The sequence below is a fragment of the Erpetoichthys calabaricus genome, chromosome 6, assembly GCF_900747795.2.
Source record: "Erpetoichthys calabaricus chromosome 6, fErpCal1.3, whole genome shotgun sequence".
Taxonomy (NCBI): domain Eukaryota; kingdom Metazoa; phylum Chordata; class Cladistia; order Polypteriformes; family Polypteridae; genus Erpetoichthys; species Erpetoichthys calabaricus.
Window position 1 is genome coordinate 33,372,225 of NC_041399.2, and position 15,014 is coordinate 33,387,238.

A 15,014-nucleotide genomic window follows, 5' to 3' on the forward strand; every position below is an offset into this window, starting at 1 on the left:
TCCTGGGTCCTCCCTGCGTGGAGTTTGCATGGTCTCCCTGTGTCTGCGTGGGTTTCCTCGCACAGTCCAAAGATATGCAGGTTAGGTGCATTGGCCATCCTAAATTGTCCCTAGTGTGTGTGCTTGGTGTGTGTGTGCCCTGCGTTGTCTGGCACCCTGCCCGTGATTTGTTCCTGCCTTGTGCTGCCTGGGATTGGTTCCAGCAGACCCCCGTGACCCTGTGTTAGGATATAGCAGGTTGGACACTGACTGGCTGACTTTATCAAGGGTGAAATACACCATTTGAGATACAATTAATGACATTATTTTTTTTGTTTTTCCAAAGGGAGCTCAGGCAGGTGAAGTGACTTGCTTGTGGCCATGCAGTGGTGTCAGCAGTGGGATTTGGACCCACAAGATCATATAGCCATACGCAGTCATACAGAGCCAGCTTGGAGTGGCTATTTAACTGGCACATCTACGGGATTTAGGGGGAAAAGATGAAGCACTTGGAACAACCCACAAAGGTACAGGGGAGTCATGCAAACTCCAGATAGGAAGTGAGCAGGCTGGGATTCACAAAAAGAATTCTCACAACTTTAAATAAAAGATGAATGCCATATACTGTAACAGGGCATGAAAATGAATTGCATGGAAATCTAAAAAGAGGAACGTTTGAAATGAACCATGCATTTAACTGATTAAAAGGTAAAATGGGTGGCACTTCCCTACTTCCCTTGGCCTTATTACCATCTGAAGACCTCCAGATGTCAACAAGAATGCTGCCTTCCTTTAACGTATATAAGAAGTCTGAGTGTGTGTGTGTGTGTGTTTGTGTGAGTGTGCCATGGAATGGGCTGGCGTCCTGTCCAGGATTTATTGCTGCCTTGTGTTCGGAGCAGAATCCCCATGATCCTCAGCTGGGTTAAAGAATTAGTGAATGGATGGCATTATGAATGAAAATGTCACTTATGATGAATAACTCAACCTTTTCATTAAAGCTTGCAACAGACAATTTATTTTTTTATCGTAAGTGCTAAAATATCCATAATCATCAGGCTCTGTGAACTGCTGTTGATAAGCCAAAAGGGTAGTTAAAGAAAAAACGAAGGTGTGCCTCCCTTGGACTCTTCCACTGATTCACCTCAGCTCATAAGATTCCAGACATATTTTATACACAATCAAAGCATGATTTGATTTCGTCAGTTATACTGCTGGATTGATGAAATGAAGGCTTGTTTTTCTAGTACTGTGTGGTTTTGCGAGTGTAATGGTCCTGTGGCCCATCACTCCATGACCACTATGTGACCACACGGTGCACAGTCCATTCCTCCTTTCTTCTCCCAACTTGCTTTATTTGTTAAATGGCACACACGCTGGTAAAATGACTGTAGCACAGGCCGGGCCAGCTAAAGGCTCAGCCACGTCTCCTTCCAGTTCCGTCCACGTTGCTTTTTCCGGACTGTAGCAGATGGTAGATGACTTATAGGCCCCCTGCAAAGGAAAAGAAAGAATAATAAATGGCCTGTGAAACTGAGTGAATGCTCCTGTGTTCCTCCATAAGCTCCATCATCTGATCGCTGGGCTCTGCCTAACACTACAAAGGCGTATTTAAGCATTCTCTCCAAGCGATTAATGTGAAGGTTGTGCAACTTACAGCACAAAGTGGCTTAGGCTGCTGAGTAATTCTACCTCAATAATAGGTTTTGTGTTTTAAATAATAAAGCAGCCTTATGCTTCACTCCCCGGCCCGCATTTCAAGATGGGCAAAATTGAAATATTCCTAACTTACTCCTACAGATGGAATTCAACAAATATGCCCACGCGGTCTAATTAAAAACCTCTCGGGTTTCAAACCATCTGTGTTTATTGTACGCACTCCCCACACACAAGATTACAACCAAAGACGGAATAACAAGGAGCAAATCCATCGATAATGCGGACCCACAGGGCCGCAGACTCGGGGGGGGGGGGGTCAGTGGCTATTGACTTCCATTTATTTTTCAGGGCAACTCTTTACAAAGTTTCTTTAAAGATTTTAAAAGAAGCTTTTTACATTTGAGCAAGTAGGAGTTTATCGCTCCAATTTCTGTCGGTTGGCTGATACATCAGCGGTAGCTGCCAAATGGAGTACGAACTGCTGATCATCCGGTGATCCATTATCAGACCTCCTTGATCCAGTTGAAGGTTGGGGGGGGGGGGGGGGTGGAGCCTAACCCAGCAACTCCGGGTTCAAGACTTGATCCAACCCTGGATGAGGTGCCAGTCCAAGATGCAGTGCATTCGCACACACACACAGACATGATGAAAGTTGGAATTAACTCAGCACGCATGACACGGGCATGTAGAAGAAAAGCTCCTGTGAATATGTGGAGGACATGAAAACTGCACACAGGATGTCAAAAATAAAATACTCTGGACCCATGAGGCAGCAATGCTAACTTCTGTGGCCCACAATTCCCTCTTTTACTAGAGAAAGGGGTGTTGGGTGAGGGTACCCAATTTCGATCCGGGAGGGCCACAGTGGTTACAGGTTTTCATTCTAACTATTTTGTTAATTAGTGAGCAGTTTTTGCCGCTAATTAACTTCACTTAATTTATTTGCTATTTAAGGCTCAGACCCTTTAAATCAGGGCTGAGCAACGCTGGTCCTGGAGGGCCGCAGTGGCTTTGGGTTTTCAAACCAATTGCTTCATGAGAAGTCATTCATTGCTGATGAAGCACTTATTGGTCAAGTGACATGTTTCTGCTTCATTTTGTGTTGTCTCACTTGTTAAGATTTTGAACCCTTAATTAATTAATCCTCATTTTAGTCTTAAACCGCAGCATTCAGTGATTTTAAAGGCTCCTAATTAGCAATAAGATGCAAATGACAAAGGAGCCAGCAGTTCTCCATCGAACTTGTTTCCATTTACAACTGTGTGGATTCATCCTGAACTATTTTGTTTAATAAACTTCTCAGAAGAAAACTGAAGAGCAGGTAAGGAACTGAAAATTAATCATCCGCATATGGATGATATCATTAAGAACGGAAAAAAAAAAAACCTCTATGATTTAAGAATGACCTGACATTGCAGAGTTAAAAGAGTAACAAGTCATGATCATTAAATAGGACCTGTTATTGGCGACTATTGTTTTCTGATTAAGTTACTGGGTTAGAACAAAAAGCTGCTGCCCCCCCAGGACCGAGGCTGATCACCCTTAGGCTATAAGGCGAATGCCCTCTTGCATCTCTATTGACAAAATAGTGTGGTTTTTTGGATATAAAAATTAGTTACAGTTAAACGGTTTGCACCCTGAAAAATTAAAAAGAAAGTTGTCAATAAGATGTTTTAGCTGTTTAAGCTTTACAAGCCTTCATCATACTTCACTACACACATTACATACATGTAACATTCTCAAACCTGGTTATTCCAGTCCTGGACCCAAAGACCAAATCTCATCCTGGCACCACTGAGCAGAAGGCAGGAAACAGGCCTGGGGAGGACCACAAGGATTCGAAAGTATTCAGACCCTTTCAGTTTTTTCACACTTTGCTATGTTGCAGCCTTCTGCTGAAAGTCATTTAAATTTGTTTTGTACCCACATCAAGCAAATCTCAATATCCCAGAATAACAAAGTGAAAACAAGGTTTTAGAATTTGTCAGTCAGTCATTTTCCAACCTGCTACATCCTAACACAGGGTCACGGGGCTCTGCTGGAGCCAATCCCAGCCAACACAGGGGGGGTGCAAGGCAGGAACAAACCCCAGGCAGGGTGCCAGCCCACCGCAGTTTTAGAATTTGTTCAAAATCTATTTGCAGATTTTCAGCTACACCATGCTCTTTGAATGTCTAGACGATTGATTTAACTGGACTTTCGGTGACATGGCTGTCTTCTTGTCGCCATCCACTGAGTTCTGCTTTTCACTCCCCTTTTCATGGAGTTGTTCAGAGTATTCGTTTGTCTACCACTGTGTAGGGTAGACCACCTTACTGACTCGCCACAAGTGGGGCCATCCAGATACAGGAGCATTTAGACTACAATTAACTGAAACCTCAGGTAGGTGATCTCTGTTTAGCTAATTCTGTAACTTCTAAAACCAATTGGCTGCCCTGTGATGATTAGGTGTGTCAAAGTAAAGTGGTAAGATCAAAAATTTTGTATTTTATATTTATAATTAATTTAGACCACTTTGCAAAGACCTGTTTTAACTTTCACATTAAAGAGCATTTCTCTGGTCATCAGTCAAAAGCCAAATTAATGTGAAAATCTCCAAGGAGGTGAATACTGTCATTATTAACTTTGTAAAGTGTTTAGAACAGCGAGGAAAGCGCTGTATAAGCTTAAAGAATTATCTATCTTAAGAGACGGCCGGCAGCTCAACCTAGCTGGGACACCCACAGAATGGAAGGATGGGGGAAGGCAGCCTCTTTGACACACTACTTCCCCCAAGACATTAGATGGCAGCTTCCCTGCAGTACAGCGGTGCCCCGTATTCCCACAGGGCACCATGGGACATGTAGTTTAATACCGCAGCTCTGCTGGGTACCGTGGGTGCTGCCAGGGGATGCTGTAAGATAACCTGGGGAGTCATGTCTTCCCCATAGCCTGAAGGTACTACCACGTCACAGGGACAAAAGCCCATAAGTACTTCCAGGGTGAAGAAAACTGAAGTTTTCCATCGACCTTCCGTCTGCTTTATAAAAGACTGCAAAACATCCAGCAGGGAGCCAGAGTCGGGAGAAGAGAAAAGAGAGAATTGTTATTGGTATTGTGCCTGGTGTATTACTTGCCTGTTAATTGTGGCTGTGGTGCTTGTAGGGCACGATTATAAGAAGAAAATAATTAAAAAGATCTTCTTATTGCTTTTACCCTGCGTCCTGAGTATCTGTCTGTTAGGTTTAAAGGGGCAACAGTGCCACCTGGTGTCCACACTATCTATCTATTATATAGTGCCTTTCCTATCTATCTATCTATCTATCTATCTATCTATCTATCTATCTATCTATCTATGCATTTTCCAACCCGCTGAATCCAAACACAGGGTCACGGGGGTCTGCTGGAGCCAATCCCAGCCAACACAGGGCATAAGGCAGGAACCAATCCCAGGCAGGGTGCCAACCCACCGCAGATCTATCTATCTATCTATCTATCTATCTATCTATCTATCTATCTATCTATCTATCTATCTATCTATCTATCATATAGTTATATAGTGCCTTTCCTATCTATCTATCTATCTATCTATCTATCTATCTATCTATCTATCTATCTATCTATCTATCTATCTATCTATCTATCTATCTATCTATCTATCTATCTATCTATCTATCTATCTATCTATCCATTTTCCAACCCGCTGAATCCAAACACAGGGTCACGGGGGTCTGCTGGAGCCAATCCCAGCCAACACAGGGCATAAGGCAAGAACCAATCCCAGGCAGGGTGCCAACCCACCGCAGATCTATCTATCTATCTATCTATCTATCTATCTATCTATCTATCTATCTATCTATCTATCTATCTATCTATCTATCTATCTATCTATCTATCTATCTATCTATTATATAGTTATATAGTGCCTTTCCTATCTATCTATCTATCTATCTATCTATCTATCTATCTATCTATCTATCTATCTATCTATCTATCTATCTATCTATCTATCTATCTATCTATCTATCTATCTATCTATTATATAGTTATATAGTGCCTTTCCTATCTTCCTATCTATCTATCTATCTATCTATCTATCTATCTATCTATCTATCTATCTATCTATCTATCTATCTATCTATCTATCTATCTATCTATCTATCTACACAGTATAAATAATATCAGCAGTACTGCACGAGTTGAATCCCGTTTTTAGTTCCCAGTGTTTTCCTGAAGAGTGCGTATATTCATTCATCTTTTTTTTTAACCTAAACTTATCTAAACCCAGATAAATCCATGCATATTAACCCTGACATAGTGACACCTTTCACATTTTACAGTCATTCTGGTCTGAGGCTCCTAACATTGTTGAAATTACTTGCTTACTTAACTTCAGTTGGCAACTCCAGTCTTCCTCCCAAGTATTATGATGGCTTAGTTTAAGCCGGCCCAGTGTGGGTGTTTGCTTTGTGATGCACTGGCATGCCATCCAAGGTTGGTTCCTGCCTTGTGCCAGATTCTGCTAGAATTGGCTCCAGCCCACTTTTATCCTGTATTGGAATTGACGCACTTATAATTGAGTGAATGAGAATGTGCCTGAGTTTGCTGTGATGAACTGGAGTCCTGTGCAGTGTTTGCTCCTGCCTTGCATTCTGTGCTGCCAGTAAAAGACCTGATTTTGTAGACTGATATATTAGATGAGTAGAGTCAGAGCAGAAAAACAAATGCTAGTTCACAAGAACACGTCTGCTTACCTCCAGCTTTCTACTTCTGTATTTTTTTCTCTACTACTGTATGTTATTTCACTTCTTTTAAAAGTGGGTAATCCAGGCTTAATGTCATGTTCCTGGCAAGTGCACAGAATGGCATAACTGGTATGATCATATTTTCCATACAGGTCAGTGTACGCTTTTAAATGGTCTTTTTTGTCTTGAATAAAATACAGCCTTTCATGTCAGACTCAAGTATTTAAGGTCTACTGCTTCAATTTCCATGCAAAGACCAATTTTGCTTTAGCTTCCTTATGGTGGGATGAAGTGAAATTGTTCATATAAAATGTACATAACACATACTGGATTTTTCTATTCCAGAGATTTTGTCTTTTAGCCACTGCTGCCCAGCCTGGCTCCTGTTTGCAATTCTCAGTATAAAAAAATGCAGTGCCACATGTAACCTGAAGAGGGCACCATAGCTTTGCAATGAGATACAAAGGGGATTTTCTACCTTAATGTGAGACGATAAAGGATAAGCTTGCAATGAGCTCTGTGGCCTCTTGGGAAGACAGTTGTCTATACTAAGGTGGTAAGTGAAAATGGAAACTTATAGAAGCAATTTGACAGTTCTGAGAAAGAAAAATGCAGGGTTTAGCAAGGGACCAAAAGCCACTGGTTTTACACCTACAGTAGATTCAGCAGGCCGTTTGTATATTAAACAAAATTAAAAAAAGAGGAGGCTGGAAAAGAGGAGTGCTTCTAAGTGAGTATAAGCAAGATTAAATAATACCTGTTCTTCTTTGGAAATAGGGAGCCCTACACGAAGTAATGGAAGTGTAACTAGAGAAGAGTAAAATCAAGCTACCTGTAAACAAGATTATGTGGCTGGTGTGGGAGTAACAGAAACCTTGTTTTTTGTGATTCTGGGGCATCAGTGGCTCAAATGTTACAAGCAGAAAAGCGCAGGGCAGAATCCAACCATGGGTGAAGCTACAGTCTGCTTGAGGGGCAAACTCACATACCTGTGGTCAGTTTAGAGTTTCCAAAGAGCCTATTAGATGTGTTTTTAGAATGTGAGAGGAAAACCAGAATAACCAGAGAAAACCCGTACAGAATTTACAAAATCTACACAGGCAGTTGATTTGAATCCAGGACACCACAATGGTGAGGCAGCAGTGCTATCCACTACCATGCCATATTAAATTAGAAACTTGTTTAGAATGATATACCAATCTTCTAAGCTTGCTTACTCCATAGCACGTTTACAGGGTGTCTGAGCCTACCCTGGCAGCATCAGGTGTAAGACAGGTGCCACACTTGTGTGGTATGCCACCAGACAACCTAACCCGCCTGTTTGTTTGATCATTAGAAGAACATTAGAACAATTGTGACAAAGAGACAAATGTCAACAAGCTCATCCACCCTGTTCACCTAGATTGTCCAGAATAACATCAAGTCGAGTTTTTGAAGGTCCTTAAGACTTTTAAGTGTCTACCACACTACTTGGTAATTCTTTCCATCTGTCTGTGGCTCTTTGTGTGGGGAAGTTTTTGTGTGAAATCTGCCCTTAATAAGTTTCCAACTGTGTCCCCGTGTCCTCTTGTTGAAGAATTTATTTTAAAGTAACAGCTGGCATCTACTGTATTAATTCCCTTCATAATTTTAAAGACTATAGTCATATCACCTCTCAGTCTCTGTTTCTTTAATTGAAAAGGTTCAACTCCTTCAATCTCTCCTGTGGGAAGCAGCCCGGATACAGACAGGCGGACACCATAGGTACAAAACCCAACACACGTTTATTCATATTTACAAGTGACACACAGCACACAACCCACTTTCTCCCCCCAAAGTCCAGGCCTCTTACTATCAATGCCTTTCCTCAGGTCCGCCTCCACTCCTCTTCTCCCGACTCCAGCCATCGAATGAAGGGAGGCGGCCCCTTTTATCTCCACCCAGACGTGCTCCAGGTGCCTCCCAATGAGCGCCTGCCAGCACTTTCTGTTGTGGCAGAAGTGCCGGCTGTGCACCCGGAAGCACTCCGGGTTTCCCTGGTCTTCTTCCCCCCCAGCACTTCTGGGTATGGCGGAAGTGCTGAGGGCCAGGGCTCCTCAGGCATTTGGGCGCCCCCTGGTGGTGACCACGGGCCGTTATAGGGTTGAGCTTCTAAGCTCTGTTCCCATGGTCCCCAAAGCCACCAGGGCAGTCACCCCCTTGTGGTCTGGAGGAGTTGTAATCCCTCCTCCGGTCCTTCTGGGCATCCCGGCTGGGACTTGCCACACTCCTCATAGCTCACACCTCACAGTCCCAGAGTCGCTCTCCTCCAGACTCTCTCTAATGCTGCTACATCGTTTTTTGTAATATGGAGATCAAAACTGTACACAGTACTCTGGATGAGTTATTTGGTGCTATATATCGTGTCACATGCAAGTGAATCAGGAGCATCTCCATGGCACTTTTGAGGTGACCACACAGATGCCAGCATGTGGGGGACTGCAGTCATGAACAGCTTCTCTTCTTTCACCCACAGTCGAGAGGATGAAGCCCACTGAGGTCACTTCTCGACTGACCCTGGTGGTCCTGCCTATTCGGCCTGTTTAATGAACATCGTTCATTTTGAACCGGAGAGTAAAGAGAACAGAGTCTCACAACAGATACAGTAAGTAAACCCCATAGCCTGAGAAGAGGGGCACACAAGGAGGCTCAGCATCAACAATAGTTTCACTGGTACTCTTCCTTCTTTTTCCCAGTTTTTGTTTTAAATCGGTTATCGGTTGATCCCCTACACTTTATTAACCCCACTTTTCCTTTCTTTTATAATAGCTTAAGCATAACCTCCTTGGACTTGTACTCTATATATCCTTCTAAATAACCTAACATTCTGTTAGCCTTTTGTAATCCCTTCTGTAGACTGCCTTGATGTTGACAGTGATGAGTCTACTGTGACTCCTAGGCAGGGCCGTCTTAATGTATGGGCACAATGGGCACTGGTTGGTGGCCCTAGGACCATAGGGGCCCATGAAGTTTCTGTTGCTTATATCTGTCTCTGTTTTGCTAGGCCAGGGGGCCTATGATGCTGGTTAGACGGCCCTGCTCATACATCCTTCTCATAAGGGGTACTTTCAAGTTTCAGCCCCCTTATTTTGTATTCAGATCTAACATTTCTACTTATTACATGCAATACTTTGCTTTTACTTACATTAAATTTCATCTGCCCAACCTTGTGTGCTGTTCAAGTCCCAGTTTAGCTGGTTCGCACATTATCAGTTTAGCTCTGACATATTACCGGCCCGTCCAGCTTGTTTGGTACTGGATGATATTAGAGTATCCTGAGAAAATATATGGGGTGCAGAGAGAATGTAGATACAGTGATCCCTTGCTATATCGCGCTTCGCCTTTCGCGGCTTCACTCCATCGCGGATTTTATATGTAAGCATATTTAAATATATATCGCGGATTTTTTGCTGGTTCGCGGATTTCTGCGGACAATGGGTCTTTTAATTTCTGGTACATGCTTCCTCAGTTGGTTTGCCCAGTTGATTTCATACAAGGGATGCTATTGGCAGATGGCTGAGAAGCTGCCCAACTTACTTTCTCTCTCTCTCTCGCGCTGACTTTCTCTGATCCTGACGTAGGGGGATTGAGCAGGGGGGCTGTTCGCACACCTAGACGATACGGATGCTCGTCAAAAAATGCTGAAAGATTATCTTCACGTTGCTATCTTTTGTGCAGCTGCTTCGTGAAGCGACATGCTGCACGGTGCTTCGCATACTTAAAAGCTCGAAGGGCACGTATTGATTTTTGCATGTTTGTTTTTCTCTGTCTCTCTCTATCTCTCTCTCTCTCTCTCTTTCTCTCTTTCTCTGCTCCTGACAGAGGGGGTGTGAGCTGCCGCCTTCAACAGCTTTGTGCCATGGTGCTTCGCATACTTAAAAGCCAAACAGCCCTATTGATTTGTTTGCTTTTCTCTATCTATGTGACATTATCTGCTCCTGACGCGCACTCCTTTGAAGAGGAAGATATGTTTGCATTCTTTTAATTGTGAGACTGAACTGTCATCTCTGTCTTGTCATGGAGCACAGTTTAAACTTTTGAAAAAGAGACAAATGTTTGTTTGCAGTGTTTGAATAACGTTCCTGTCTCTCTACAACCTCCTGTGTTTCTGCGCAAATCAGTGACCCAAGCATGACAATATAAAAATAACCATATAAACATATGGTTTCTACTTTGCGGATTTTCTTATTTCGCGGGTGGCTCTGGAACGCAACCCCCGCGATGGAGGAGGGATTACTGTATTCTATATTGAGTTCACCTGACCATTACTCAAACGCTGGTCTAACAGCAGTGGTTTAACAGCATTCCAAATGAATGTGTCTCTGTGCCACCTCCAGTGTTGCATTATGTACTTTTAAACAATGAGAGTGGGATTTCATTTTAGGAAATATTGACTGGGAGACCCTTAATGGAAGGATGGCATGGGAAACTGAAATAATACTTAGACCACATGACAGCTGTACCTATCACTCGCTATTTTCTCATTTCTTGCACCATTTGGTGGTCCGCTACACCATAATTCCTCCTAAAACATGCTCGACTGGACACATTGCTTTACGTTTGTTCGTTTTACTCTCAATGTTCCTTGCTGTCGTGCTGAAGACTTGGTTACTAAAGAAAGTGTCACGTGATGCTACATAAGACCGCAAGAGTTTTCCAGCCAATCCAGGTACTTAGCCAGTGATTAGCTTGTTCTCTGCTCTTATTCCACTTTCTTTCCTTTTAATCTCTACTTTTTCTGATGATTTTCCCTTTTCTGTAAACTGGCTTATTTCCTTTGCATAAATAAAGCCTTTCTGGATGTGGATGTTATATTCACTTAGGAATGAACAGCTCTGTGATGTAATTTTCCTTACTGGTATGAGTTTAGACAGAAAAGGCATTGTGTGCAATAGAAATAAAATCCTGCAGTACTTCTTTATATTCCCTGCTTTGTGCCCCAATAAATGCAAGTTATTGCAGAAATACTAATAACTGAATTGTGCTTCACTCACTCAGAATATGGAACCAATGCAGAAAGCATTTTAAGACGGAGAATCTTTTATCGGTGGCATCTCTGCATTAGAACCACCTTTTTCAACCCTCGCAAACATATGCAGTTTTTAATATCTGGAAAACATTTGGGATTAAATTACTTAGAGATCTTTATGTAGACAACATCTTTGCATCCTATGAACAATTACATTCCAAATTTAACTTTCCAGCAACACATTTCTTTCACTATCTTCAAATTAGAAACTTTGTTAAACAGAACCTGACCGATTTTCCTCATCTCACACCTTCCTCTACGCTGGAAAAAATATTGCTCAGTTTCGAGGACTCGGCAAGCATTTCTGCAATATATAAAATTATTTTACAGTCCCTCCCTTTGAAAGATCCAAGAAGACAATGGGAAAAGGATCTCTCACTCAACATCTGAGAAAAGGATTGGAAGGTAGCAATGCAGAGAATTCACTTGAGCTCCATACAATTATTCAACTCAAAATTATATATCGAGCACATCTGTCTTAACTTAAAATTGTCCAAAATGTTTCCAGGGCAAGATCCAACCTGCGAACGCTGCAATTTCAAGTTCCAGCCTCACTGGGCCACATGTTCTGGGCCTGCGCCAAATTAACATCATTCTGGACCAAAATCTTTAAGTGCCTTTCAGACAGCCTTCATGTCACAATCCCTCCTAACCCATTAACAGCTGTGTTTGGTGTTCTTCCAGATGGGTTTAAAGTGGAGAACTGTGACTGCCTTTACTACACTATTGGCGCGCAGACTTATTTTGCTAAACTGGAAGAATCCTAACTCTACTCTTTTAAGTCAGTGGGTAACTGATGTTTTATATTATTTGAAATTGGAAAAAATCAAATTCTCACTTAGAGGATCTGTGCAGAATTTTTCAAAACCTGGCAGGATCTAATCAATAATATTTTACAATAAGCTCTTAAAGCACTGAGGAAGCAGATTCTCTTCCCATTTTTTTTTCATCTCCATTTATCTTTATTCGCCTATTAAACTCATCAATTTACCGTACTTATTTTTACTAGCTTTAAGTTTTACCCCGTTGGCTATGCTCTCTTTCTCAGGGGTGGGGGTTGATTTGTTTTCAATCCTATTTTTCGTAAAAATTGATCTATTTGTATGGAATGATTACAATAAAAATCAATACAATTTAAAAAAAAAAGAAAAAAGAAAAGGCATTGTTAACTGTTTTTTCAAAAAATACATCTGTGAATGACTAGGATTTAATATTTATATAAAATCACAAGGCCTAGGGAAAGTTAATGCGTTAATTTTGCGATTAATGTGGCCTGTTTATCGTGTTAAAAAATATTGTCGCATTCAGGGCCAGCAACGAGGCGATCGTCTTAGGCAGTGCTCTGGTCAGGGCGGCATTTTCATGTCATTTATTTTTTTTAACATTACGAAACAGTAACACAAAAAAGTTAAGTGTGTACCTAAAGAATTATGTACACATCCAGTACCATATTTATATACTACCTTTAAAAATGTAATGAAATAAAATTTTCATTTAAAGGTTTAACATTTCGTGTTACACAGTTCACAATGATACACCACATGTCAATACGTAGCACTGGTGTTCATTTTCTTGATTTATACTTACTGGCATAGGAAAGGGGTTGGGGAGGGGGGTTTATGGCAGTCCTGGTGCAAAGCTGGAGAAAAGTTGTGAAGGTAAAAATTATGCTCTGTTTTTTTTAATTTCATTTCATGTTACTGTAATGTCATATCACATACGTTCTACACAAGTTATCTTTGAGTGGCACTAAAACCAAAATAAGCCTCTATATTACCTGTGTATTTAACTTGCCAGTCTGCCAGGTAACTTACAGTGCTGACTGCCCTAATATAATGACAAAATTCTACGAAACAGAAGTGTCATGAATATCCCTACCCAAGATTCCAGTTTGCAGTATCTTCACTAATTTATGCAAAGAAGGCAACATAACCACCCAAGTAAGGCACAGTGTCAGTTTTTAAGTGAGATAGCAACTTTAGCAGATCTTTTTTTAGTGGGCCAGGAGCAAAGCTGTATGTAGAGCAGTGTTTTCTAACCTTTTTTCTGTGGTGGTCCACTTTTGTAACCCAAAAATCCCAAGGCGCACCACGATTCTACCACCCACAAAAGCATTAAATCTATACACATGCTAAATTGTCCAAAGGGGTGAGACAGGGGGTGGCAAAAAACAGCACTGTGAAAGTCACTGGCGAACACACACCCAGGCAGATGGACCCCCAACACGTGCTCAAAGTGCTGTGTCTGCAAAATGGCCATTCCAGAGCTGTTTTTATGTCGGCTTCTCCAGGTTGTCCCACCCGAGCAGCGTGTTTCTCTCAGCTCAGGACCCGGGGGTACTACACTATTATTTTCACAGCAGACCAGTTGAAAAACACTTGTGTAGAGTATAATTATCAAGGTGTTGACGGTGATGAACGATTGAGGATGGTATTTGCGGAGTTTTAACACAAGTTTTAAAGTATGCCCATTTAAGAGATGCTTATTCTTTCAATTAGCAGTGCATTCAAAGTCAACAGTCGTTTCGATTGTTTAATTTTTACTTTGACTTGTTTGTGTTTCATATGCTATGCTAATTTGAGAATTAAATCATTGGCCTCGCTTTCTTACTGCCTTCTTTTTAACTTGCCTTTTAGGAAGGCATTCACATTCAGGTTGTATTTGCTCAAGTAGGATGTTGTTAAAAGTTTAGGTTTAAGGTCATTGTTTAAGTTTAAACTTTGCCATTCATTATTTAAGATTTCTTTGTGTTGATTCTACATTAATTTTGTGATTCAGTGTGTATTTACTTCATGATTTATGTATCCATCCATCTAGTTTCCAAACCGCTGAATCCGAACACAGGGTCACGGGGGTCTGCCGGAGCCAATCCCAGCCAACACAGGGCACAAGGCAGGAACCAATCCCGGGCAGGGTGCCAACCCACTGCAGTGATTTATGTATTCATTTTATAATTACACGTTTTAATATTAAATGGGATTAATCGCGATTAATTACATACATTTATGTGCTTAAACTAGTTAATTTTTTAAATCGATTCCAAGCCCTAAAAATTACCCGAGTCTAATCTGAAGTCATATCTACTGAATATGTCCTAATATTCTGCGCATATAGCTATGCATTTAGCATTCTTCTTCTGATTTTTTCCATTAAGTTTTAATTTTGCACTCCCATTGGCTTTGGTCAATTCTTTACAATTCATCTATCAATCCATTTACTGAACTTATTTATTACAACTCAAGGCAGCTGCAGTCTATTCAGCAGCATCTGACAAAGGCCGGAATCAGCCCAGGAACAGGTCCATCACATGGCACGCTTACTCACACATCCACATCAATCTATCCAACATGTCCTTGGGAAATGAGAAGCATCTGCAGGATGGGAGAAAACCCCATGCAGATGCAGTAGGAACGTTCAGACTCCACATCTCCAGCATCCACGCTATGTACGATGGCAGCACTACCACCCATGCCACCATGCCACCTTTACAAATACTGTGGTAATTAAAATAGCATTTGAAATAGTTGATTGACATGGACAGGCCCTCAGGATGGGCTCTGGCTCTTTACACTCTCAATCTGGATCAAGTAAGTTTGAAAGTTTTA

General features: G+C 41.5%; 1 protein-coding gene across 1 annotated transcript in view; it reads right to left on the reverse strand.

Moving 5' to 3' along the window:
- Nucleotides 1-205: 205 nt before the first annotated feature.
- Nucleotides 206-15,014, reverse strand: part of klhl14 (kelch-like family member 14) — a 116,497-nt gene continuing 101,688 nt past the window's right edge. Inside the window, exon 9 of the mRNA XM_028804445.2 lies at nt 206-1,473. Within this exon, the coding sequence (XP_028660278.1) occupies nt 1,333-1,473 (141 nt within the window). The 3' untranslated portion in view covers nt 206-1,332. The remainder of the gene's footprint in view (nt 1,474-15,014) is intronic.